The sequence below is a fragment of the Ranitomeya imitator genome, chromosome 4, assembly GCF_032444005.1.
Source record: "Ranitomeya imitator isolate aRanImi1 chromosome 4, aRanImi1.pri, whole genome shotgun sequence".
Classification (NCBI taxonomy): Eukaryota; Metazoa; Chordata; class Amphibia; order Anura; family Dendrobatidae; genus Ranitomeya; species Ranitomeya imitator.
In genome coordinates, this window is record NC_091285.1 from 226,062,888 (window position 1) to 226,087,761 (window position 24,874).

A 24,874-nucleotide genomic window follows, 5' to 3' on the forward strand; every position below is an offset into this window, starting at 1 on the left:
GTGTCTTTTCGTTTGGCTCTTCCTGCCTCTTTTGCCATTCATAATGTTTTCCATAGATCTTTGTTGCGGAGATATGTGGTGCCCGTTGTTCCCTCGGTTGACCCTCCTGCCCCGGTGTTGGTTGAGGGAGAGTTGGAATATGAGGTTGAGAAGATTTTGGATTCTCGTTTTTCGAGGCGAAGGCTTCAGTATCTTGTCAAGTGGAAGGGTTACGGCCAGGAGGATAATTCTTGGGTTGTTGCCTCCGATGTCCATGCCACCGATTTGGTTTGTGCTTTTCACTTGGCTCGTCCTGATCGGCCTGGGGGCTCTGGTGAGGGTTTGGTGACCCCTCCTCAAGGGGGGGGTACTGTTGTGAATTCCGCTCTTGGGCTCCCTCCGGTGGTTGTAAGTGGCACTTTTGTGAGTTCTGCTCTTGGGCTCCCTCTTGTGGTTTCTAGTGGTATGGCTGCTCCTTGGAGTTAGCTGTCATCAGCTGCCTCCACTTATCTTCTCTTCTGCTCGGCTATTTAAGTCTGGCTCTTACTTCAGCCAGTGCCACTTGTAAATGGTTCCTGGTTGGATTCACATCTCTTTGGAGTTCCCTGTTATCCTGACCAGTTCAGCTAAGCTAAGTTTTTGCTTGCTTTTTTCTGTCCATAGATTGTGGACTTATCCATTCTGTGCTTTCTATGTTTGTCCAGCTTATCAGTGTGAATTTTTTCTGTCTTGCTGGAAGCTCTGGGAGGCAGATTTGCCCTCCACACCTTTAGTCAGGTGTGGAGATTTTTTGTAAACTCTGCGTGGATTTTTGTAGTGTTTTATACTGACCGCACAGTATTCCATCCTGTCCTATCTATTTAGCTAGACTGGCCTCCTGTGCTCATCCTGGTTTCATTCTGTGTATGTCTTTTCCCTCTCCACTCACAGTCATTATTTGTGGGGGGCTAATCTATCCTTTGAGGATTTTCTCTGAGGCAAGATAGTTATCCTGCTTCTTTCTTTAGGGGTAGTTAGCTCTTAGGCTGTGACGAGATGCCTAGGGAGAGTTAGGCTAGGGTCACATTGCGTTAGTGCAACCCGTTTAGCGCTAGCGCTAGCGGGTTGCGCTAACGCAATGTTTTTAATGGGGCCGCGTCCTGGGGTCGCGGTAACGTCCCCGCTCTCGCAGATCCGCGATCTGCGAGTGCGGGGAACGGACCGCGTGCGCGCCTCGGACGCTGCGAGCAGCGTCCGTGGCGCACCAGGAAACACCGGCGCGTCGCTAGCGCGTGCCGAACATGGCACGTGCTAGTGCTGCGCGTTCCCATTGCCGTGAATGGGCGCGCTAATGGACGCGTTGCACGGCGTTAATTTCGCCGTGCAACGCTGTCCGTTAAGCGCGTTCCCATAACGCAATGGGAACCCAGCCTTAGGAGCATTCCACGGCTACTTCTAGTGTTGTGTTGAGCTTAGGGACTGCGGTCAGTACAGTTACCACGTCCTTCAGAGCTTGTTCCGTGTTGCTCCTTGACCACCGTATCATAACACCGTATATACTCGAGTATAAGCCGACATTTTCAGACCATTTTTTTGGCCTGAAAGTCCCGCTCTCGGCTTATACTCGAGTCATACCCGGGGGTCGGCACGGGAGAGGGTGCGGGGGGGTGTAATTATACTTATCTGCTCCCGGTGCGGTCCCTGCAGTCCCTGCTTCTTCCAGCGCTGCATTTTCTTCCTGTATTGAGCGGTCACATGGCACCGCTCATTACAGAAATGAATATGCGGCTCCACACCCCATAGAGGTGGAGCCGCATATTCATTACTGTATATGAGTGGTGACGCTGCCCGCTCAATACAGGAAGAAGATGCAGCGCCGGGGAAGAAGCAGGGACGCAGCGCCAGGACCAGGTAAGTATACGGGGAGGGGGAGCGCTGCGTTGCGCGATAGTCACCTGCTCCTCGGTCCGGGTGTCGCTCTGTCTTCAGCAGTGACGCTCAGGTGAGAGGGCGCGCGGTGACGTAGTCAGTGTGCGCCCTCTGCTGAACGTCAGTGCCGAAGACGGAGCCGCACGAGGAGCAGGTGACAGTGCCAGGGTACTGAGTGAAGAGAGGTGAGTATGTGATTTCTATAAATCCAGTCTACTTTGCTGGAACTGTAAGATGTTGCATTTTTGCAAAAGTACACAGTGCTAACAATTCACCAAAAACTCATTGTGGGAACGTAGCCTTAGAGTTATAAACTTTTGGTGAGTTTTTGAATTTCTGCACCTATTATTTAAATTACCGTATATACTCAAGTATAAGCTGACATTTTCAGCCCATTTTTTTGGCCTGAAAGTCCCGCTCTCGGCTTATACTCGAGTCATACCCGGGGGTCGGCACGGGAGAGGGTGCGGAGGGGGTGTAATTATACTTATCTGCTCCCGGCGTGGTCCCTGCAGTCCCTGCTTCTTCCAGCGCTGCATCTTCTTCCTGTATTGAGCAGTCACATGGCACCGCTCATTACAGAAATGAATATGCGGCTCCACCCCCCATAGAGGTGGAGCCGCATATTCATTACTGTATATGAGCGGTGACGCTGCCCGCTCCATACAGGAAGAAGATGCAGCGCCGGGGAAGAAGCAGGGACGCAGCGCCAGGACCAGGTAAGTATACGGGGAGGGGGAGTGCTGCGCTGCGCGATAGTCACCTGCTCCTCGGTCTGGGTGTCGCTCTGTCTTCAGCAGTGATGCTCAGGTGAAAGTGCACGGTGACGTAGTCAGTGCGCGCCCTCTGCTGAACGTCAGTGCCGAAGACGGAGCCGCACGAGGAGCAGGTGACAGTGCCGGGGTACTGAGTGAAGAGAGGTGAGTATGTGATTTCTATAAATCCAGTCTACTTTGCTGGAACTGTAAGATGTTGCATTTTTGCAAAAGTACACAGCGCTAACAATTCACCAAAAACTCATTGTGGGAACGTAGCCTTAGAGTTATAAACAGAGCCAGTCCTATCCTTGTTTTTTTGGAAAATGTAAACCAATTAAATCAATGGAAGCTGAAATACCAACTATAAAATGTACACACGACATTTACTTATAGTTCTGGCAAAGTTCAAATTGCTTTTTCAATTTTTATGTTTATTGTGTTTTAGGGAAAGAATGCACAGAAATAAGAAATCAGTAGAAAATTAAAAGCTTTAATATATGTCTATACCTTTATTGTCAATCTAGATGAGAAGTAGTAATTGAAACAGTCTAACTTTTTAACTTTTCATTTACCAGTGATACATCTGACTATCATGTCTGATTACTCTTGAATGTCTTTTTCTAAGAATAAATCCCAGTAGTCCAATTTCGAGACTACCATTTAATGCCAATATTGCTTCTGATTCAATGTATTAACACGATGCAGATAAATGGTATTTATTTTTAAAATGTAAAAGTGCAAATAATATTATATTTATAAAAATCACATTTAACGAACTACGTGAATAAAAACACTTTTTACTTTATATTAATGACAATCATTTTCCAATTTATTTATGGCACAAATAGAACTTTAATTGTAAGTAAAAGAACCATAAATCACATTTACTTATAAATTAAACAAATCTTTGTGAATGATATTAAATTGTTAGTAATAAGAGCCCCTTTTCAGTATGTAGGGTCTTCTAGCTTTGCCTACAATGGCTTGTCTTTTCAAAATATAAGGGGTTTTCCTCTTTACAATATCTTCACTTTCACTGTTTGAACTGCTGGGTTCAAGATAGTCCCGTGGAATCAGCTGAAAAAACAACATTGCAGAGATCTCATTAAATTGACAAATCAGAAACCTAGTTTGCCTGATACATTAAATTGCAAGTGATGTGGATGTCAAAAAGTTTGATATGGTGTACAAAGAATCTTATAATTGGAGCTACTACTGTAGATTTCTTACATCATCAATATATTCTTAAAATGAAAAATGACAATTTTTAGGCAGTATCTTAGCTAGTTTTATATTTTATCAGGGGCATAGTCTAAAACCTTGCTGGCATCTTCCTGATTCTTTTAGAGAAGAATCAACACGTTATTCCCATGCCAAGTAGCACCACTAAATAGATTCATGCTCTGTTTTTATCCGCTCCAACAAGTTGATTAAATGTCTTTTCATTGCATGAATATCCTTAAAAGTGTAATCAAGGCATATAATATTGATGAGCTATCCTTGGGGTCATCAATATCCGCTCAGTGGCAGTGCAATACCTGGCACCCCCATTGGTAAGCTGTTATTAGCTCCTGGGGCATCCAGATATAATTATGTAAGAGATGAGCAACACTTCATTCAATGTATACTATCCAATGTTGAGTACAACGATCAGCTCCTATTTTCTCTATACGTTGAACTAAGCTGTGCTGTCTATCTCTATACATCCTTCCACCTGTAGAGCTAATAATATCAAAAGATGAGTGGGGCGACAGATGTCGGACCGCCATTGATCTGATATTGATGACCTATCCTTCAGATAGGATTATTTGTTAGTTTAATTTCTATCCTGAGGATAGGTCATCAATATTTGATGCCCAGGCAAACATTTTAATAACTAAAGCCAATTATTATATATAATGTATAAATATAAAGTTCTTTTCTTATGGAAACAATGGGTAAAGTTTGTTTAATTAGCGATTACTATTTTTCACATTTATTTATCATCTAGCTGCAGTTGCATAATGCTAATTTGCAATATGCTTTATTTTGGCATCACTATCGATGCCAGTTTATTATTATTATGTTTCCGTGTAATATTGTAGCCAAGTAGTAGGATTTGCTGATGAATGACATTTAAAACATCAGTGGGCTCAATATAATCTAGTGGGGAATTAGGGAATAGAGATGAAGGGGAATGGAAGAAGAATATTAGAATTAAAGTGTGCTTTCAGCTCAATGATACTGCATGTAAAATGTATAAAGTTTAGAGTTCTTGCTACTGTAATAAAATACTTGCATGAAATCAAAGTTTAGTTATATAAGGCCGTATGTGGAAAATTACAAAGCCAGGTGTTAAAAACCTCCAAAACTAGAGGACGTTTCTTGCTTACAGACCACATCAATGTGTAGACTCATTAGTGCTCCACATAGTCAATTAATAGTATTCACAAATCACTTTGGTTTTTTTTTTTAAATAAAACATTAGTTTTATTGGAGACTATCACATATATACAATTGGAATTGTCATTTTTGAAACAGGGAAATTAGCTTTGCTAAATAAAAAAGTGTTCAGCCTACACAGCTATTCGAGAGTACTCTTAGTAATTGCAGTAACAAAATCAAGCCAGATACTTATGTCAAACAACTGTGGAAATGGTTTTGGAAACGAAAGGGCTGCTTACCCTAGTTCTTGAGTCTGAGAGACGTACTCTTTGCAGACTATATTTTTTAAAAATTAAATAATTTATTTTTGGAAACAAGAAAATGCTACCTGTAGAATAGTACTGCACTATAGAATACAATCTGCACTCTCCCATAATGGTCTGTAATTTGTGTTCTCTTGAAACAAAGCCACTTACTCTGCTTCCATTCATCTTCACACTTTCTCCTTTCTCATCTTTCATATCTGCTGTTCACTAAACTACTTTTCTCAGTTGCTGTCTGCTATTTTAAACTGAGTGCCCTCTACTCTCGTAATGCCCAAGAGGCATACTTTCCAAGAAGAACTCTGCTGAAATTCATGATTTATAAACAGAGAACAAATACCGAACCATATACAATGGATACTCAGTAGACTCTTGCATCTGTTCATAAGAATGATCACACCTGATACACTAATTTCCTTTCACATTTGAATGCTAATATAAAAAAGGATACTTCTGGGTTTTTTTTAAATTAGGAAGACGAGAGAAACTGGTAAAACTTAGTAACTCTAAGTCATAAGAGACAAGTAGATGAGCAGTTCTGTAGCATAATTATGGTTTTCTCCTAAAGGCAAGGATGATTTATGGAGAAGTCAGACCATGCAAACCCCAAAAGATGTAATAAGTTTGGAAAAGAACTAAATAAGTGTCTATGCAGCATTTTGTGAGTTAATGAAAGCACTCATGCCAACCTTTCCCTTAAAGTATGTGGTTAATTTGGCATAAAATACATGGTCCAGTTATTAAATACGTTAGAAGTTAACCAAAGGTAAAAATGTAGCACTAAGTTTCAGAAATTAGTATTCCTTAATCCTTCATTTTCAACTCCCCTTGGTTTTGGGTTTGTATCTTGCATCTGTAAGTCTGGAGTCTACTGCGATCACTTTCATGTCATCTTCTTCTCTTCTCCCTCAGGTCCACTTTCCTGTACTTACTCAGTCTCCATTGTTCTGGGCTTTCTTATACCATCCTCAACAAACAGTCAAAGATAGTTGCAATAGTAATTTTTGGCTATATCCAAGATGTTATGGATAAGACTCGAAAGTACAGATCAGAAGTGACTGGTTAACGACCAAAACAGGACCTTCAGAGATCGAATAAGGTGACTATAGTGTCTTTTATTGTTTTTAATCGGTCTGAACCTTTCTTCTAATTTCATTATCTAAAATAAAACATTAAAAGGCAATGGACACATTTGACATATAAAACATAATTTGATGGTTGCCTTGGGTTAGCAAAAAGTTGCAGGCTGCAAACTCCATTCCTTAATTTTTTTTATTCGGTCTTCAGCCTACTCCTGTAACTCCGGGAAACTACTGGGAGATTCTCATTCCTGGACTTATTTCCCCATTTACAGTTTATGAGGAATCTCATCACTATTGTACAGACACTGATGCTGAGGAGTGCGTGAGTCCCACTCTCCTGCCCTCATTGATAGCTTAGATATTTCCCCTCTACTCACTTATTTTCCTTGTACATCTTCCTCCATATCCCTGTTGCTATCTTTAATTCACTAAGGCCACCTTCACATGTCCGTGTTTGCAGTACCAGTGGCATCCTTTTTTTCAAACATACCCCTTTTAACCTATGATGCTCTTTTACATTAACCATGTGTCTGTGCAAAACAAACAGAGGCATGTCCATTTTTTCTGGCAGCACAGATGACAAGAGCCAACACAAGTCAATGGGCCCATGAAAAACACTTACAGCACTTGGATGGCATGATTGTGCCATGCGTGTGCTGGACATCTCCTGTATGTGTTTAACATTGCAAACTTTAGGAGAAGCTTTGTAATTTAGTTATTTCTTTAACCATGCCAGACAAACACTAATGGCAAACACGGACACCCTGATAAAGCACTGGTGACACACTGATAGATAACACTGATGACACCGGTATTGTTTTTTTACATATGTGTTTCATAAAGTGTGACAGAGGCCTAGCATTGAGAGAAAGGAACAAGAGAACAGAGACAACAAATCCCGGAAGAGTGTTGTCCAATCTATGTCAGATTCAGCATAGCAATCAGCTATGTGAAGGAGGTACCCATGCTCTATATTAGCAAAATAGTATTTTTTATGTAGATGATTTAGAAAAACGTATTTTTCATTTTAGAAGCAACAAAACAATAAACATAATCACCACTAAGCCATTATTCTTTTTTTCTCTTAACTAAAATGATATTAGCATAAACATTTCTTTAAGGTTCCTTAGCATAATAACCTCAAATACAAACATTGTAATTAAACAATTTATTTGCATCATACCTCTGAATGCTGAAAAAACATGCTTTGGCAAATTTTCTGCAGTTGAATTGCTGTTAACATGGCTTCCAAGTTAAAACCATCCAATGAAGTTGGATTTTGTTTTCTCACCAGGAGCTCATCTTCTCCATTCTCCCCTGGTTCCTCCGTTTGGGTATTGAAATTGTTCACAAGTTTGCATACATTGAGAAGACTCATTTTCCAGTATGGAGGTCTTGCTTTATTCACCTAAAGTTAAATAATTGCTAATTATTTTGGACACATGCAAACAGATTTTAGTATACTCTTATACATGGCACATACCTTATATCAATTTTCTTTTTTATAGCACCAGCAATAATGCATTTTTTAATGAATTTGCACTTTATATACACATATGAAAGGTACCGTGCAAAAGGTTTAGAAACCAATGTGCAAAAATATCTATATGTATATAAATATAGAAAACTGCGATTAGAAGAAGCACTCCTATTGAAATCAGTGAAAAAGGTGGGCTTTACTCCCAAAAAATACATGCTCCATTTCAGCTTCTCATTTGAAGCCTTTCTCATGCATAACACATGGAGAGACAGAGAGATTTTCCAGCTCCAAAGTTTGGGTCTCCATTGATTTTAATGGGCTTGCCTGAAACTGAATCTAGGGTTATCATATCATTCATTATCTTATTGTAGGATTATACACTTGTATTTCTATCACTGTATTCACATATGATATAATTATGCCTGTATAGATTTGACTTATGTATTTATATACAAATCACTATGAATTGCACCATTTATATTTGCCTATAATCAATTAAGCTGTAATTGCAGTGACATAAATATGTGTATTAGGTATCATATATTATGCTTGAGAAAGGCTTCAAATGAGAAGCTGAAATGTTGCTTGAGTCTGTGTTAATAAAGTTCACTTTTTCATATATTTCCATTTGAGTGCTGTTTCTAAATCTATTTTTCCGACATTTGGAGGCCCCAGGGCTGGATCCTTGTGGAAGTATTGCACCCACAACTTTAGGACTGTGCTGCTATTTTTCCTTGTTACTGTAAGTACATATGAATATACACTGCTCAAAAAAATAAAGGTTACACTAAAATTCCACATCCTAGATATGATTGAATGAAATATTCCAGTTGTAAATCTTTATTCATTACATAGTGGAATGTGTTGAGAACAATAAAACCTAAAAATGATCAACGTAAATCGCAACTATTATCCCACGGAGGTCTGGTGTTGGAATGATGCTCAAAATCAATGGAAAATGAAGTTACAGGCTTATCCAACTTCAGTGGAAATGCCTCAAGACAAGGAAAAGATGCTCAGTAGTGTGTGTGGCCTCCTCGTGCCTTTATGATCTCCCTACAACACCTGGGCATGCTCCTGATGAGGCGGCGGATGGTTTCCTGATGGATCTCCTCCCAGACCTGGACTAAAGCATCTGCCAATTCCTGGACAGTCTGTGGTGCAATGTGACGTTAGTGGATGGTGCGAGACATGATGTCCCAGATGTGTTCAATCGGATTCGGTCTGGGGGACGGGCGGGCCAGTCCGTAGCTTCAATGTCTTCATCTTGCAGGAACTGCTGACTACATTTTTCAATTCACTATCCTGCTGGATAACCAAATGTTTACAACCTCAACAAAGTGTTGTGGTTAAAAGAGTTGACATAAAGTTTGTCAAGGGAAGTCACATCTTTCAACTTTCAACAGATGTATTAGCAGATTTTTTTATTACAATCTGTCAAGGTGACAGAGAATCAAAAATAGGTCAACTTTTAGATGATCTAATGAAAACAAGACAGCAAATAATGGATTACAAGACTGCAAAAAAATGGCACTTTTCTTGCTCATATAAGAGCTATCAGCAAAATGGATAATTTATGTTACAGGGAAGTGTTTTCGGTTTCTGCAATGTTCAGCTTATGGCAATATAATAATCACTCAAATTTAAAGAGTGTATATTAGATTCAATGGCAGATCCCTTTTAAAGCAACAGTTTTGTTCAGCATGTCAAATTAAAAAAAATTTTGGGAAATTTTTTCATTTTTTGCAATAAATTGTTGAACGAGGGATAGTGGGGGAAGTCTTTATTCAAATAAAGTGTTTTTATATCTGTGTCTATGTGTTATTTTTATATTAACATGTTAGTAATAGGGTGTCTGATAGACACCTTTCCTTAACTAACCCCAGGAGATAATGGCAGCTGAGATTTTTAAAGTCAAAGCTGTCATCAACCTGTCATCAAGCTGTCTTCAATTGTAGTATTAAACCCCTAGTCAAATCAGTTTGAGAGTGAATTTAATTCAAAGATAGCTAAATAGATATTTTGTCCCCTTTGCTGCTTGTATTCAGACATTCAGGTTTACCCCCCAGGTAGGCCAAGTCTAGCCGATCAGAGTTACCTTGTCTTGGTGGGATGGCTTTTATGCTATTTGTGATTGATCAAAACCAGTACATTACTAAAAACTCTGTTATTGACATGCACTTTTTGCTTTTTATTTACTTAGTTACAGCTGGGTTTTTGCTCATTTTTTCTCTTGTAGGTTTTACAAGTCTAGCCAATGTAAATTTTATAGCCTGAAACAAATAGCCGTAATAGGCATTTTGTCTGGATACTAATAGGGATATGATACTACCTTTTTTATTTTACTTTATTAGTCAGGTTAATATCTGCATTGGAACCACAGTCTCCATAAAATATACCACAGAGATATCGTTGCGAATCTGGCATCGTTTTAAACTCCACTATTGCAGTAAAAAGAATATTTTAATATTGTTATTATTAAAAGTCATATTTTAAAAAAATCTCAATCCAATTGGATTAGTCAGTGAAAAACATTTGAGATTTTGGTATTTGAGATAGGCTGACATATAGCATATGTGATAACTTGCAGTTATTCTATGATTTATTACATAAATGAATTACAGAATGAGAGACTGGTGCCCATGTTGACCCTGAACATTGACACCGTTTTCAAAGGTCAAGGTACATTGTCTGCATGATATGTCACTATAGATAAAAATCATTGCAATTATTACTTTATCATAACACCTTCACTGATCAGGACATGTTAGTATGTCATTGAGATCATGTGGGTGTATCAAGTGGGCTCAGGAGCTGAGCCTGCAACACTCGGTGCAGTTGACATTTCACACAGTTAGCTCCTGCCTCCAACAGCAGTTATAAAACTTAGCAAACTGACATTTATAATATAACGCTGGGAGCGTCACTCTGTGCGAAGCCTTTATAGACTGCGCAAGCGCAAGCGCCGGCGCAGTCTGGCCCCCACAGAGTGACGCTTCCAGGAGATCGCGGTATGCGTAAGCACTGAACGCACACCTCGATCTCCGCCGGAGAGGCAGGGACTGTGGACGCGCCAGGAGGGTGAGTATATTCACCTGTCCCCCATTCCAGCGCTGCATGTGGCTCCATCTCCCGGGTCCTCTGCTGTGACGTTAACAGTTCAGAGGGCGCAATGACGTGCTTAATGCGCGCCGGCGCCGCCCTCTGACTGACCAGTCACAGCCAGAGGAGCCGGAAAATGGTGCGCAGCACTGGAACGGGGGACAGGTGAATATAGCAAGTGCTGGGGGGCCTGAGCTAGCGGCGATACCGGCACCTGACCCCCACAGCGCGCCAGTGTCCCCGCCTGCTCAGGCCCCCAGCACTCGGCGCCCAGCGACGATAGGTGAGTATGGTATTTTTTTTTTATATATCGCAGCAGCATACGGGGCATATAAGCCTACGGAGCATCCTATGGGGCCATCAACCATAATGGAGCAGTGTACAGGGGCATATATTATGGAGCATCTTATGGGGGCCATAAACCATAATGGAGCAGTGTACGGGGGCATACACACTGGGGCGTCTTATGGGGGCCATAAACCTTTATGGAGCAGTGTACGGGGGCATACACACTGGAGCGTCTTATGGGGGCCATAAACCTTTATGGAGCAGTGTACGGGGGCATACACACTGGAGCGTCTTATGGGGGCCATAAACCTTTATGGAGCAGTGTATGGGGGCATACACACTGGAGCGTCTTATGGGGGCCATAAACCTTTATGGAGCAGTGTATGGGGGCATACACTATGGAGCATCTTATGGGGGCCATAAACCTTTATGGAGCAGTGTACGGGGGGCATACACTATGGAGCATCTTATGGGGGCCATAAACCATAATGGAGCAGTGTACGGGGGCATATACTATGGAGCAGCTTATGGGGGCCATCAACCATAATGGAGCAGCGTATGGGGCATATGGATGGGAGAAGCAAATTAAAGAATGGTGGCGCAGGATGGGAGCAGCACATGACAGAACGGGGGCGCAGGATGGGAGCAGCACATGACAGAATAGGGCAGCACATGACAGAACGAGGGTGCAGGATGGAAGCAGCACATGACAGAACGGGCGCAGGATGGGAGCAGCACATGACAGAACAGGGGCACAGGATGGGAGCAGCACATGACAGAACAGGGGCACAGGATGGGAGCAGCACATGACAGAACGGGGGCACAGGATGGGAGCAGCACATGACAGGATGGGGGCGCAGGATGGGAGCAGCACATGTCACAATGGGGGCGCAGGATGGGAGCAGCACATGACAGAATGGGGGAGCAGGATGGGTGCAACACATGACAGAATGGGGGCGCAAGATGGGTGCAACACATGGCAGGATGGGTGCAGCACATAACAGGATGGGGACGCAGGATGGAGCAGCACATGTCAGAATGGGGGTGCAGGATGGGAGCAGCACATGTCAGAATGGGGGTGCAGGATGGATGCAGCACATGACAGGATGGGGACGCAGGATGGAGCAGCTCATGACAGGATGGGGACGCAGGATGGAGCAGCTCATGACAGGATGGGGACGCAGGATGGAGCAGCACATACCAGGATGGAGACCATATACCAATATAAATGCTCGCCACCCGGGCATAGAACGGGTTCAATAGCTAGTAGGCATATAAGAGGCATGATCATGATAGAGTTGTTTGGTTAGGAGCCACTGTAACATGATCAGAGTTTGAATCATATATACAGTACAGACCAAAAGTTTGGACACACCTTCTCATTGAAAGATTTTTCTGTATTTTCATGACTATGGAAATTGCACATTCACACTGAAGGCATCAAAACTATGAATTAACACATGTGGAATTATATACTTAACAAAAAAGTGTGAAACAACTGAAAATATTTCTTATATTCTAGGTTCTTCAAAGTAGCCACCTTTTGCTTTGATGACTGCTTTGCACACTCTTGGCATTCTCCTGATGAGCTTCAAGAGGTAGTCATCGGAGATGGTCTTCCAACAATCTTGAAGGCGTTCCCAGAGATGCTTAGCACTTGTTGGCCCTTTTTGCCTTCACTTTGCAGTCCAGCTCACCCCAAACCATCTCGATTGGGTTCAGGTCTGGTGACTGTGGATGATGGTCCAACTAAACGCAAACCGGATGGAATAGCATGCCGCTGCAAGATGCTGTGGTAGCCATGCTGGTTAAGTGTGCCTTCAATTGTGAATAAATCCCCAACAGTGTCACCATCAAAGCACCCCCTCACCATCACACCTCCTCCTCCATGATTTAAGTTGAAAACCAGGCATGTATAGTCCATCCATTCACCTTTTCTGCATCACACAAAGACACGGTGGTTGGAACCAAAGATCTCAAATTTGGGCTCATCAGACCAAAGCACAGATTTCCACTGGTTTAATGTCCATTCTTTGTGTTCTTTAGCCCAAACAAGTCTCTTCTGCTTGTTGCCTGTCCTTAGCAGTGGTTTCCTAGCAGCTATTTTACCATGAAGGCCTGCTGCACAAAGTCTCCTCTTAACAGTTGTTGTAGAGATGTGTCTGCTGCTAGAACTCTGTGTGGCATTGACCTGGTCTCTAATCTGAGCTGCTGTTAACCTGCAATTTCTGAGACTGGTGACTCGAATAAACTTATCCTCAGAAGCAGAGGTGACTCTTGGTCTTCCTTTCCTGGGGCTGTCTTCATGTGAACCAGTTTCTTTGTAGCGCTTGATGGTTTTTGCAACTGCACTTGGGGACACTTTCAAAGTTTTCCCAATTTTTCAGACTGACTGACCTTCATTTCTTAAAGTAATGATGCTTTTTTCTTGCCATAACACAAATTATAACAGTCTATTCAGTAGGACTATCAGCTGTGTCTCCACCAGACTTCTGCACAACACAACGGATGGTCCCAACCTCATTTATAAGGCAAGAAATCCCACTTATTAAAAATGACAGGTCATACCTATGAAGTGAAAACCATTTCCGGTGACTACCACTTGAAGCTCATCAAGAGAATGCCAAGAGTGTGCAAAGCAGTCATCAGAGCAAAAGGTGGCTACTGTGAAGAACCTAGAATATAAGACATATTTTTAGTTGTTTCACCCTTTTTTGTTAAGTATATAATTCCACATGTTTTAATGCATAGTTTTGATGCCTTCAGCGTGATTTTACAATTTTCATAGTCATGAAAATACAGAAAAATCTATAAATGAGAATGTGTGTCCAAACTTTTGGTCTGTACTGTATATATATATATAGAAGTATATATATATGTAGAAGTTCCCTCTCCTAGGTCCATTTCACCTCCATTTAGCAGCATTAAAGTGCCCGGAGACTGAAGCTTCTTCACACAGGACCACAGGATCCTGCAGCAAAGAGCGCAACCTCAGGGGGTGTTACTGAATTGTGGGCTGTAGCTTCAGTGAAGGGCCTACATCAGCTGAGAACGCTGTACTTGGTGAGTGAGTGGAGGGTAGAAACAGTTATTAGAGCCCCTTAACACGCCGAGGCTTCTGCATTATATTTATACTTAGCTAATCTCTATTTTCTGATCTGGGTGACGAGAACACTTAGGACTATGATGGAAAATTTACACAGTAACTCGGACATTGCTGGCATAATACAAACCAACTGCATTTTGGTAACAAAATACGCCATTTTTAGAAGTACTGGAGAAGCAGAACTACAACTACAACCCCCATTTTATCCACCCCTTTCTCCGCACTAGTGCAAGTACCGCATAGGAATCTTGTTATAAATCTGCAACACAGGACTAAGGTAGAAGGGGGAAAACTGACCGTGCACTATGACTAGGCTGAAACCCTACGATGGAGTGGGCGACCCATTCCTTGCGAATACACCCACCGACGATCCTAGGTTAGTCTCAAGCGAAGACCTATAGATAAGGGGAAGGGGTACCCGAAAAGAATTAAGGACTGGGTACAAAAATGGGTCACCTCCTAGTAGAAAACACAGAGAAGGCTGAAGAAACCAATAGAAAACAGAAACTAAGGCTAGGAGAACCAGAGGCACCAGTACTGCACAAATAACATACACAGAACACTAAGCAAAGCACCAAGCTAGAGCTCAAGCAGATTATCACTGTTGTCCAGCAAGGACTGGGAGGCAGGTGCTGGTTAATAAAGAGTGATACAAACACCTGACCCAAGACAAACACAGGACCAGAGGAAAAAGACCAGAAGCCAGAACTCCACAAGAAAATGGCGGATAGTAGCAAACTAAACAGATTCTAACAAATCTTCCCTGTTCTGCACAAGTAAAGCCAACAAAATACCTATCTAGTGGTCACAAAGTTGGCAAAATTACAATCAGACTCTTTTATTAAAATCTGCAGTTTACACCTCAATACTACACAATATTATTTCTATAACTACATTACTGTCATCGTCTGTTCAACGGAGAATAATGCAACTTCTATTCACTTAGATAGTGGTACTTACTGTATTTCCTATCCTTAGCTATTTCTATGTGCAACTCAGGAATTTACCTAGGTGTCACACTGAATGACACTGCTAACCCACAAAAACAATCTAAAAGAAATGTATGCATAGACACCCTTCTATGAAGTGATTCTTCCTGACAGGTGATCAGAATCAAAACTGGTCAAATCTAGCAAAGAACGCACAAAAGACTTCTCTGAAAATTCTGCTTCTCATAAACAAGGTAAAGTAGTCAAATTTTTAAGGAGAAAATTTTCTACCCCTCAATCACCCTCAAAAAAATAATCTTCACACACCCTTGGTGCAACATTAATGGGGGAAATCTGATTCCAGCAACAACAACTACGAAAGTAAATCACTATCCACAGACTCTGCTCCTATCTCGAGGTCCTTTCTCAAAAAATCTCTGGTTTATGCTATGAAACCCTTACTGTAAGAACTTTTTGGCCTGAGATCGGATCGAAAACAAGTTGGACACATAGTCGAATTCCAAGAGACTTCTCAGATGGACCTTATGTACTTCTCAAACACCTAAGAGAACAAGTGATCTATCACCAACATCAGCTCAACACTGCCATTCTGGCCCTGGAAGATCAGAAAAGCACAGATGTCAGAACATCAGACTTAAAGGAATTCCTTTATCCTTTGCTCCATGATCTCTAGAAAAAGGACAGAAAGAGTTTAAAAAATAACAATTGAGACAATTTATAGCGCTCTAAAATCTAAACCAAAGCCTTCTGACACAGAACGTGATTTGAAATGCAGTCTACTAAGTTTTGTAGATACTTCAGCTGTCCTCGCTGGGTCAAGAGAATCATTATCTCTTCCAATATATTGTACCTTCCACTTTGGCCAAATGAAGGAAAATTAAACTACTCCTGGACATCTTTACAGCCAACAAGCTTAATTAGGTGGCTATTCCCATTTGGCCTAGTAGTAATTAAAGATGAAAGACAAAAAATTCATACCCCAGAAGACCTTTAAAAAGATTGGGGTACCCTACAAAACCCCCTAGTTGAAGACTCTTCCTGGATACTACTGTGTGCTGGGTTTGATTTCCCTCAGCTACAGAAAGCAAAAAAACTCTTCTCCCAATGCCAGGAAACAAGTGTGAAGGCACCCACCTCCATGAAGCCAAAGAAAAAGTCATTTTCAAGCTCATGACCTTTGACACAAGAGCCTGGGGTTCACTACCTTTTATTTCCTTCATCACTCTTTTTCATTGACTATCCCCTCTGCAAGTCATTGGACTTACACCACCCCTCTTCTTTCCACTCCCTAGCCATTTTATTAGAAGCCATGCCAATATTTTATTTACTACCATTTCATTTCTGGGTTACAAGAAGGATCACACTTGGACTGCCTTATCTGGTTCCAAGGGATAGTATGCCCCCTCTGAACACCTTTTTTGATAATAAGTGTATGTTCTTATGTAGTTTTAGGTACAAATCCGGTCCATCAAACATTCATGTCTTCATTCATAATCACTAAATTGACTTCCTCTAACTCTATTATAGTGGCTTCATTTAACGTGCAGGGCATTAACTCTCTGCTAAGCGTAACAAGATAATGACACTTTTATGAAAAAAGAAAACAAAAATTACTTTTTACAAGAATCTAATTTAAAAAAACGCCGCATTCCTGGTCTATCTCATTGCACATTCCCAACTTGGTTTAATAGTAGTTGCTAGCCGTGAAGGCCTGCCCTTCATGTTGAAGTTCACCCTCTCAGATCCAGATGGCAGATATATTTTTTGCAAAAGGTTAAGTAGCTAACACTCTTATCACATTATGCATCATATATGCCTCAAATCATGGAAAAATTACATGGATAACTAAAACACTAGATACTGTAGTCATTTTCAGTGAGGGACTCCTCATCATGAGCAGAGATCTTATTATCCCTTTCAACCAATTTTAGATACTTCTACAACATAGTAACATAGTAACATAGTAACATAGTTAGTAAGGCCGAAAAAAGACATTTGTCCATCCAGTTCAGCCTATATTCCATCATAATAAATCCCCAGATCTACGTCCTTCTACAGAACCTAATAATTGTATGATACAATATTGTTCTGCTCCAGGAAGACATCCAGGCCTCTCTTGAACCCCTCGACTGAGTTCGCCATCACCACCTCCTCAGGCAAGCAATTCCAGATTCTCACTGCCCTAACAGTAAAGAATCCTCTTCTATGTTGGTGGAAAAACCTTCTCTCCTCCAGACGCAAAGAATGCCCCCTTGTGCCCGTCACCTTCCTTGGTATAAACAGATCCTCAGCGAGATATTTGTATTGTCCCCTTATATACTTATACATGGTTATTAGATCGCCCCTCAGTCGTCTTTTTTCTAGACTAAATAATCCTAATTTCGCTAATCTATCTGGGTATTGTAGTTCTCCCATCCCCTTTATTAATTTTGTTGCCCTCCTTTGTACTCTCTCTAGTTCCATTATATCCTTCCTGAGCACCGGTGCCCAAAACTGGACACAGTACTCCATGTGCGGTCTAACTAGGGATTTGTACAGAGGCAGTATAATGCTCTCATCATGTGTATCCAGACCTCTTTTAATGCACCCCATGATCCTGTTTGCCTTGGCAGCTGCTGCCTGGCACTGGCTGCTCCAGGTAAGTTTATCATTAACTAGGATCCCCAAGTCCTTCTCCCTGTCAGATTTACCCAGTGGTTTCCCGTTCAGTGTGTAATGGTGATATTGATTCCCTCTTCCCATGTGTATAACCTTACATTTATCATTGTTAAACCTCATCTGCCACCTTTCAGCCCAAGTTTCCAACTTATCCAGATCCATCTGTAGCAGAATACTATCTTCTCTTGTATTAACTGCTTTACATAGTTTTGTATCATCTGCAAATATTGATATTTTACTGTGTAAACCTTCTACCAGATCATTAATGAATATGTTGAAGAGAACAGGTCCCAATACTGACCCCTGCGGTACCCCACTGGTCACAGCGACCCAGTTAGAGACTATACCATTTATAACCACCCTCTGCTTTCTATCACTAAGCCAGTTACTAACCCATTTACACACATTTTCCCCCAGACCAAGCATTCTCATTTTGTGTACCAACCTCTTGTGCGGCACGGTATCAAACGCTTTGGAAAAATCGAGATATACCACGTCCAATGACTCACCGTGGTCCAGTCTATAGCTTACCTCTTCATAAAAACTGATTAGATTGGTTTGACAGGAGCGATTTCTCATAAACCCATGCTGATATGGAGTTAAACAGTTATTCTCATTGAGATAATCCAGAATAACATCCCTCAGAAACCCTTCAAATATTTTACCAACAATAGAGGTTAGACTTACTGGCCTATAATTTCCAGGTTCACTTTTAGAGCCCTTTTTGAATATTGGCACCACATTTGCTATGCGCCAGTCCTGCGGAATAGACCCTGTCGCTATAGAGTCACTAAAAATAAGAAATAATGGTTTATCTATTACATTACTTAGTTCTCTTAGTACTCGTGGGTGTATGCCATCCGGACCCGGAGATTTATCTATTTTAATCTTATTTAGCCGGTTTCGCACCTCTTCTTGGGTTAGATTGGTGACCCTTAATATAGGGTTTTCATTGTTTCTTGGGATTTCACCTAGCATTTCATTTTCCACCGTGAATACCGTGGAGAAGAAGGTGTTTAATATGTTAGCTTTTTCCTCGTCATCTACAACCATTCTTTCCTCACTATTTTTTAAGGGGCCTACATTTTCAGTTTTTATTCTTTTACTATTGATATAGTTGAAGAACAGTTTGGGATTAGTTTTACTCTCCTTAGCAATGTGCTTCTCTGTTTCCTTTTTGGCAGCTTTAATTAGTTTTTTAGATAAAGTATTTTTCTCCCTATAGTTTTTTAGAGCTTCAATGGTGCCATCCTGCTTTAGTAGTGCAAATGCTTTCTTTTTACTGTTAATTGCCTGTCTTACTTCTTTGTTTAGCCACATTGGGTTTTTCCTATTTCTAGTCCTTTTATTCCCACAAGGTATAAACCGCTTACACTGCCTATTTAGGATGTTCTTAAACATTTCCCATTTATTATCTGTATTCTCATTTCTGAGGATATTGTCCCAGTCTACCAGATTAAGGGCATCTCTAAGCTGGTCAAACTTTGCCTTCCTAAAGTTCAGTGTTTTTGTGACTCCCTGACAAGTCCCCCTAGTGATAGACAGGTGAAACTGCACAATATTGTGGTCGCTATTTCCTAAATGCCCAACCACCTGCAGATTTGTTATTCTGTCAGGTCTATTAGATAGTATTAGGTCTAAAAGTGCTGCTCCTCTGGTTGGATTCTGCACCAATTGTGAAAGATAATTTTTCTTGGTTATTAGCAGAAACCTGTTGCCTTTATGGGTTTCACAGGTTTCTGTTTCCCAGTTAATATCCGGGTAGTTAAAGTCCCCCATAACCAGGACCTCATTATGGGTTGCAGCTTCATCTATCTGCTTTAGAAGTAGACTTTCCATGCTTTCTGTTATATTTGGGGGTTTGTAACAGACCCCAATGAGAATTTTGTTACCATTTTTCCCTCCATGAATTTCGACCCATATGGACTCGACATCCTCATTCCCTTCGCTGATATCCTCCCTTAAAGTGGACTTTAGACAAGACTTTACATAGAGACAAACCCCTCCTCCTCTCCGATTTTTACGATCCTTTCTAAACAGACTGTAACCCTGTAAGTTAACTGCCCAGTCATAGCTTTCATCTAACCATGTCTCGGTTATTCCCACTATGTCAAAGTTACCTGTAGATATTTCTGCTTCTAGTTCTTCCATCTTGTTTGTCAGGCTTCTGGCGTTTGCGAGCATGCAGTTTAGAGGATTTTGTTTTGTTCCAATCTCCTCACTGTGAATTGTTTTAGAAATGTTCTTACCTCCCTTCTGAGTATGTTTTCCTGGGTCGTCTTTGTTCGAGTCTAATGTTTTTCTTCCCGTCCCCTCTTCTTCTAGTTTAACGCCCTCCTGATGAGTGTAGCGAGTCTTCTGGCGAATGTGGACGTGGAAGCGCGGCAGCGCGAAACGGCCATCGTCTTGTGGAATCACGTTTTTTCCCTGACTTCCTGCCTTTTGACTACATCTACTATATAAAGCTGAATGTGTGTGTGTGTGTGTGTGTATGTGTGTGTATGTCCGGGATTGGCATCTGCACCGTCGCAGCTATAGCCACAAAATTTTGCACAGTCACACGTCTGGACCCCGAGAGCGTCATAGGCTATGTTGTGAGGCAAAATTTTAACCCCGCGCGTTCCAATTCACCAAACAATTTTGCCCCTATCTACATAATGGGGACAAAAGTGAAAGGAAAAGTGTTGGAAGCATCGCAGCTACAGCAACAAAATTTTGCACAGTCACATGTCTGGACCCAGAGAGCGTCATAGGCTAAGTTGTGAGGTGAAATTTTAACCCCGCACTTTCCAATTCACCAAACAATTTTGCCCCTATCTACATAATGGGGAAAAAAGTGAAAGGAAAAGTGTTGGAGGCGTCGCAGCTACAGAAACAAAATTTTGCACAGTCACACGTCTGGACCCTGAGAGCGTCATAGGCTACGTTGTGAGGTGAAATTTTAACTCCGCGCTTTCCAATTCACCAAACAATTTTGCCCCTATCTACATAATGGGGAAAAAGTGAAATGAAAAGTGTTGGAGGCATCGCAGCTACAGCCACAAAATTTTGCACAGTCACACGTCTGGACCCTGAGAGCATCATAGGCTATGTTGTGAGGTGAAATTTTAACTCCGCGCTTTCCAATTCACCAAACTATTTTTCTCCTATCTACATAATGGGGAAAAGTGAAAGGAAAACTGTTGGAGGCAAATTGACAGCTGCCAGATGTGAACAAGGGGGACTTAAAGAGTGAGAGCGATGGTGCCAAAGAGTATATACCGTACAGTTGCTAAGGTGGGACCCCGACATGGGATACTCACCACACACGGGGATATGAACACACATACAAAATGCGCCACACACTACCACGTGCTTGAACACATATACCACCCTCAGCACACATTTCACCACACATACACCAACCTCGCCACATAAAAGTCGAAACACAAAAGTCGCCGCTCAAAACTCACCACGCGCAAAACTCGCCACATGCAAAAAATAGGCTCACGCAAAACTCGCCACAAGTGCAAAACTCACCTCATGGAAAACTCGCCACACGCAAAACTTGCACACGCGGAAAAATTGCCACATTAACAAAATTTGCAACACATGCAAAAGTTGCCTCACACAAAACTTGCACATACTCAAAAGGCACCAGACATAAAACTCACCACGCGCAAAACTCGCCATGCGCAAAACTTGCTGCACACAACTTGCTACACTAACCTGTCACATGCAACTCGACACACAAAAAGTTGCTACACGCATGTTGCCACACAAAACTCATCTCACAAAAGTCGCTACATGCATGTCGCCACACAAAACTCAACACACACAACTTGACAAACGAAACTCGCCCTAAAACACACACAAGTCTGGTATTAGCCTTCAAAAATAAAAATCTGATTAATAAGCAGACAAACTACAAGAGCAACAAATGTACCATATAGGAAATACGGCAGCTGTCAGTCACATGACCTGTCTATTATGTGTATGTGTGAGCTAATATATACTGCCAGGGGGAGGGCTTCCTGTTGGCTGGGGATTTATCAGGCTGCCAATTTATCTTACAAATACTGAGGTAAAAATACTGAGCAAATAACGTGTTAACGAGGTCTAATACAGGAGATCACACAGGTACATACTATATACAGGGGAGATGACACACAGATATATACTATATACAGGAGAGATGACACACAGGTATATACTATATAAAGGAGGAGATGACATACAGGTACATACTATATACATGAGGAGATGACACACAGGTATATACTATATACAGGAGCAGATTACCTACAGGTATATACTATATACAGGAGGAGATGACATACAGGTATATGCTATATATAGAAGATGACATACAGGTATATACTATATACAGGGGAGATGACACACAGCAGGTATATACTATATACAGGGGAGATGACATACAGGTTTATACTATATACAGGAGATGACATACAGGTGTATACTATATATAAGGGAGATGACAAACATGTATATACTGAGGTGAAAATGAGAGGTGTGAGGTGAAAATGAAAAGGTGTGAGTGCAAAATGAGAGGAGTGAGGGAAAATAGTGTAGTGATCGGAAAATGACAGATGTGAGGTCGAAATGACAAGTGTTAGGCGGGAATGAGAGGAGTGAGGGAGAAAATGAGAGGTGTGAGGGAGAAAATGAGAGATGTGAGGGGGAAAATTAAAGATGTGATTGGGAAAATGAGAGGCGTGATGGGAAAATAAGAGAAGTGACGTGCTATAACTAACCACAGATATTTACTATGCCCAGGCAGCGCCGGGCTCTTCAGCTAGTGTCACAATAAAGAAGTGGATTTTAGCGAATGGTGAGTGCTCGCATTTTCTATAAGACTGTTGCACTTCATGTTTTGATTTTTTCATTGTGAGCACCCGATATCTGCAAGGGAATTTACGCATTATGAGGACATAGAAAGAGTGTGTGCAGGTGATAAAAACCAGCTGTTGGTGTGGCTTTTTGTTCTTTTTCGCACAAACTTTATAATGTTACAGCAGCAGTCAGGCATGGGCCATGTATGAGACAGGTTCTGAGACAGCATTTACAGCTTTGAATTTAAGTTCAAATTAAAATATGGGTGAGAGACTGGTGTAGACCTGCTGTGCTGGGAGCTCTGATACCTCATGCAACAGCTCAAACTGCTCTTCTACTCAGCCACACTTAGTTGACACTAATATCAGCTTTGCAGACTGCTCATGTTAGAAAAATTTAAGGATAGCAAGGCTGGTTTCACAAATGCATGCGTCGTGTTTTCCTATATTTAACATTAAAAACGCATGCATTTTTTTTGTTCGCGTTTTGCCGCATTTGACGACGCATGCGTCTTTTAGTTGCTTGCGTCTTGGCGCGGAAATGCAACATGTAGTAATTTCTAGAGGTGTCTATTTGCCGCAAGGAAACGCATGCGTTCAATTGCGCATGGTTTGCGTCAAAAAACCACATTGCTGTCTATGTAAACGCATGCATTTTTAAGCACATGCGTTTGGATGCATTTTTGAACGCATGCGTTTCAATAGAGAAAAACAAGTCTAGACACTGATAAGCCACCCCCCACCATCAAGGTGATAAAGGGATCCAAACCCTAACCCTAAGCCACCATCAAGGTGATAAAGGGATCCAAACCCTAACCCTAAGCCACCATCAAGGTGATAAAGGGATCAAAACCCTAGCCCTAACCCTAAGCCACCATCAAGGTGATAACGGGATCCAAACCCTAGCCCTAGCCCTAACCCTAATGGCGAAAATGGAAATAAATACATTTTTTTAATTTTTTAATTTTTCCCTAACTAAGGAGTTGATGAACGGGGTTTGATTTCTATTTATAGGGGTTTTCTAGTGGATTTTTATGATTGGCAGCTGTCACACACTGAAAGACGCTTTTTATTCCAAAAAATATTTTTTGCGTTACCACATTTTGAGAGCTACAATTTTTCCATATTTTGGTCCACAGAGTCATGTGAGGTCTTGTTTTTTGCGGGACGAGTTGACATTTTTATTGGTAACATTTTCGGGCACGTGACATTTTTGATTGCTTTTCATTCCGATTTTTGTGAAGCAGAATGAACAAAAACCAGCTATTCATGAATTTCTTTTGGGGGCCATTTATACCGTTCCGCGTTTCGTCATAATACACGCCCTCTGTAGTCCCATTGGTGGTGTCTGGATCTTGATTTTTCTCTTGTGGAATTTCTCATCATGCGTACCAAAAGCGCAAACGCAGGAAAAAAACGCATGTAAACGCGTACAAACGTGGTGTTTTTTTAACTGCATGCAACAACGCATGCGTCTAAAAAACGCAGCGTTTGTACGCGTTTACATGCGTTTTTTTCACCACTTGCGGATGCGTTTTAAACGCTGCGGATTTTAACGCAAATGTAAAACTAGCCTAACACAGGTAGTTGACTGAAAGTAAGTGTAGGCCAGCTGGTCTGGGAGTCTCACTGTTACAGGCAAGACACATGAAAGTCCCAACTTAGAGTCAAAGCATTTCCAAAAATTAGGGGCAGACACCAGGAAAAGTGGGATCAATTGACCCACAGTAGAAATTTTATAATGCGGCTCTGACACCCCTGTGACTACACAAAACCCATCAGATGGAGACCCAACTTGTAGTCTCCATATTTAATAAAATTATTACCACACATCACTAAAGTGGTATCAATTTCCCCAGAGCAGAAATAGCATAATGGGGCTTTGACACCCCTTCCAATACAGGCCACACATTAGATGGCGGCCCAACTCGGAGTCTGCACATTTAAAAAAATTGTTAGCAACATCAGCAGCAGTAGCAACAGCAGCCAGAGAAGTCATGACAAAGGTGTCACAGAATGGAATAAAGCGAGATCAATACGGCAC

The 24,874-nt window shown here is 41.5% G+C and overlaps 1 protein-coding gene across 1 annotated transcript in view; it reads right to left on the reverse strand.

Moving 5' to 3' along the window:
- Positions 1 to 3,428: 3,428 nt before the first annotated feature.
- NTS (neurotensin) overlaps positions 3,429 to 24,874 on the reverse strand; it is a 72,578-nt gene continuing 51,132 nt past the window's right edge. Inside the window, exons 3-4 of the mRNA XM_069764396.1 lie at positions 7,598 to 7,822; positions 3,429 to 3,722 (exon numbers count right to left, since the gene is read on the reverse strand). Coding sequence (XP_069620497.1) covers positions 3,573 to 3,722; positions 7,598 to 7,822 — 375 coding nt within the window. The 3' untranslated portion in view covers positions 3,429 to 3,572. The remainder of the gene's footprint in view (positions 3,723 to 7,597; positions 7,823 to 24,874) is intronic.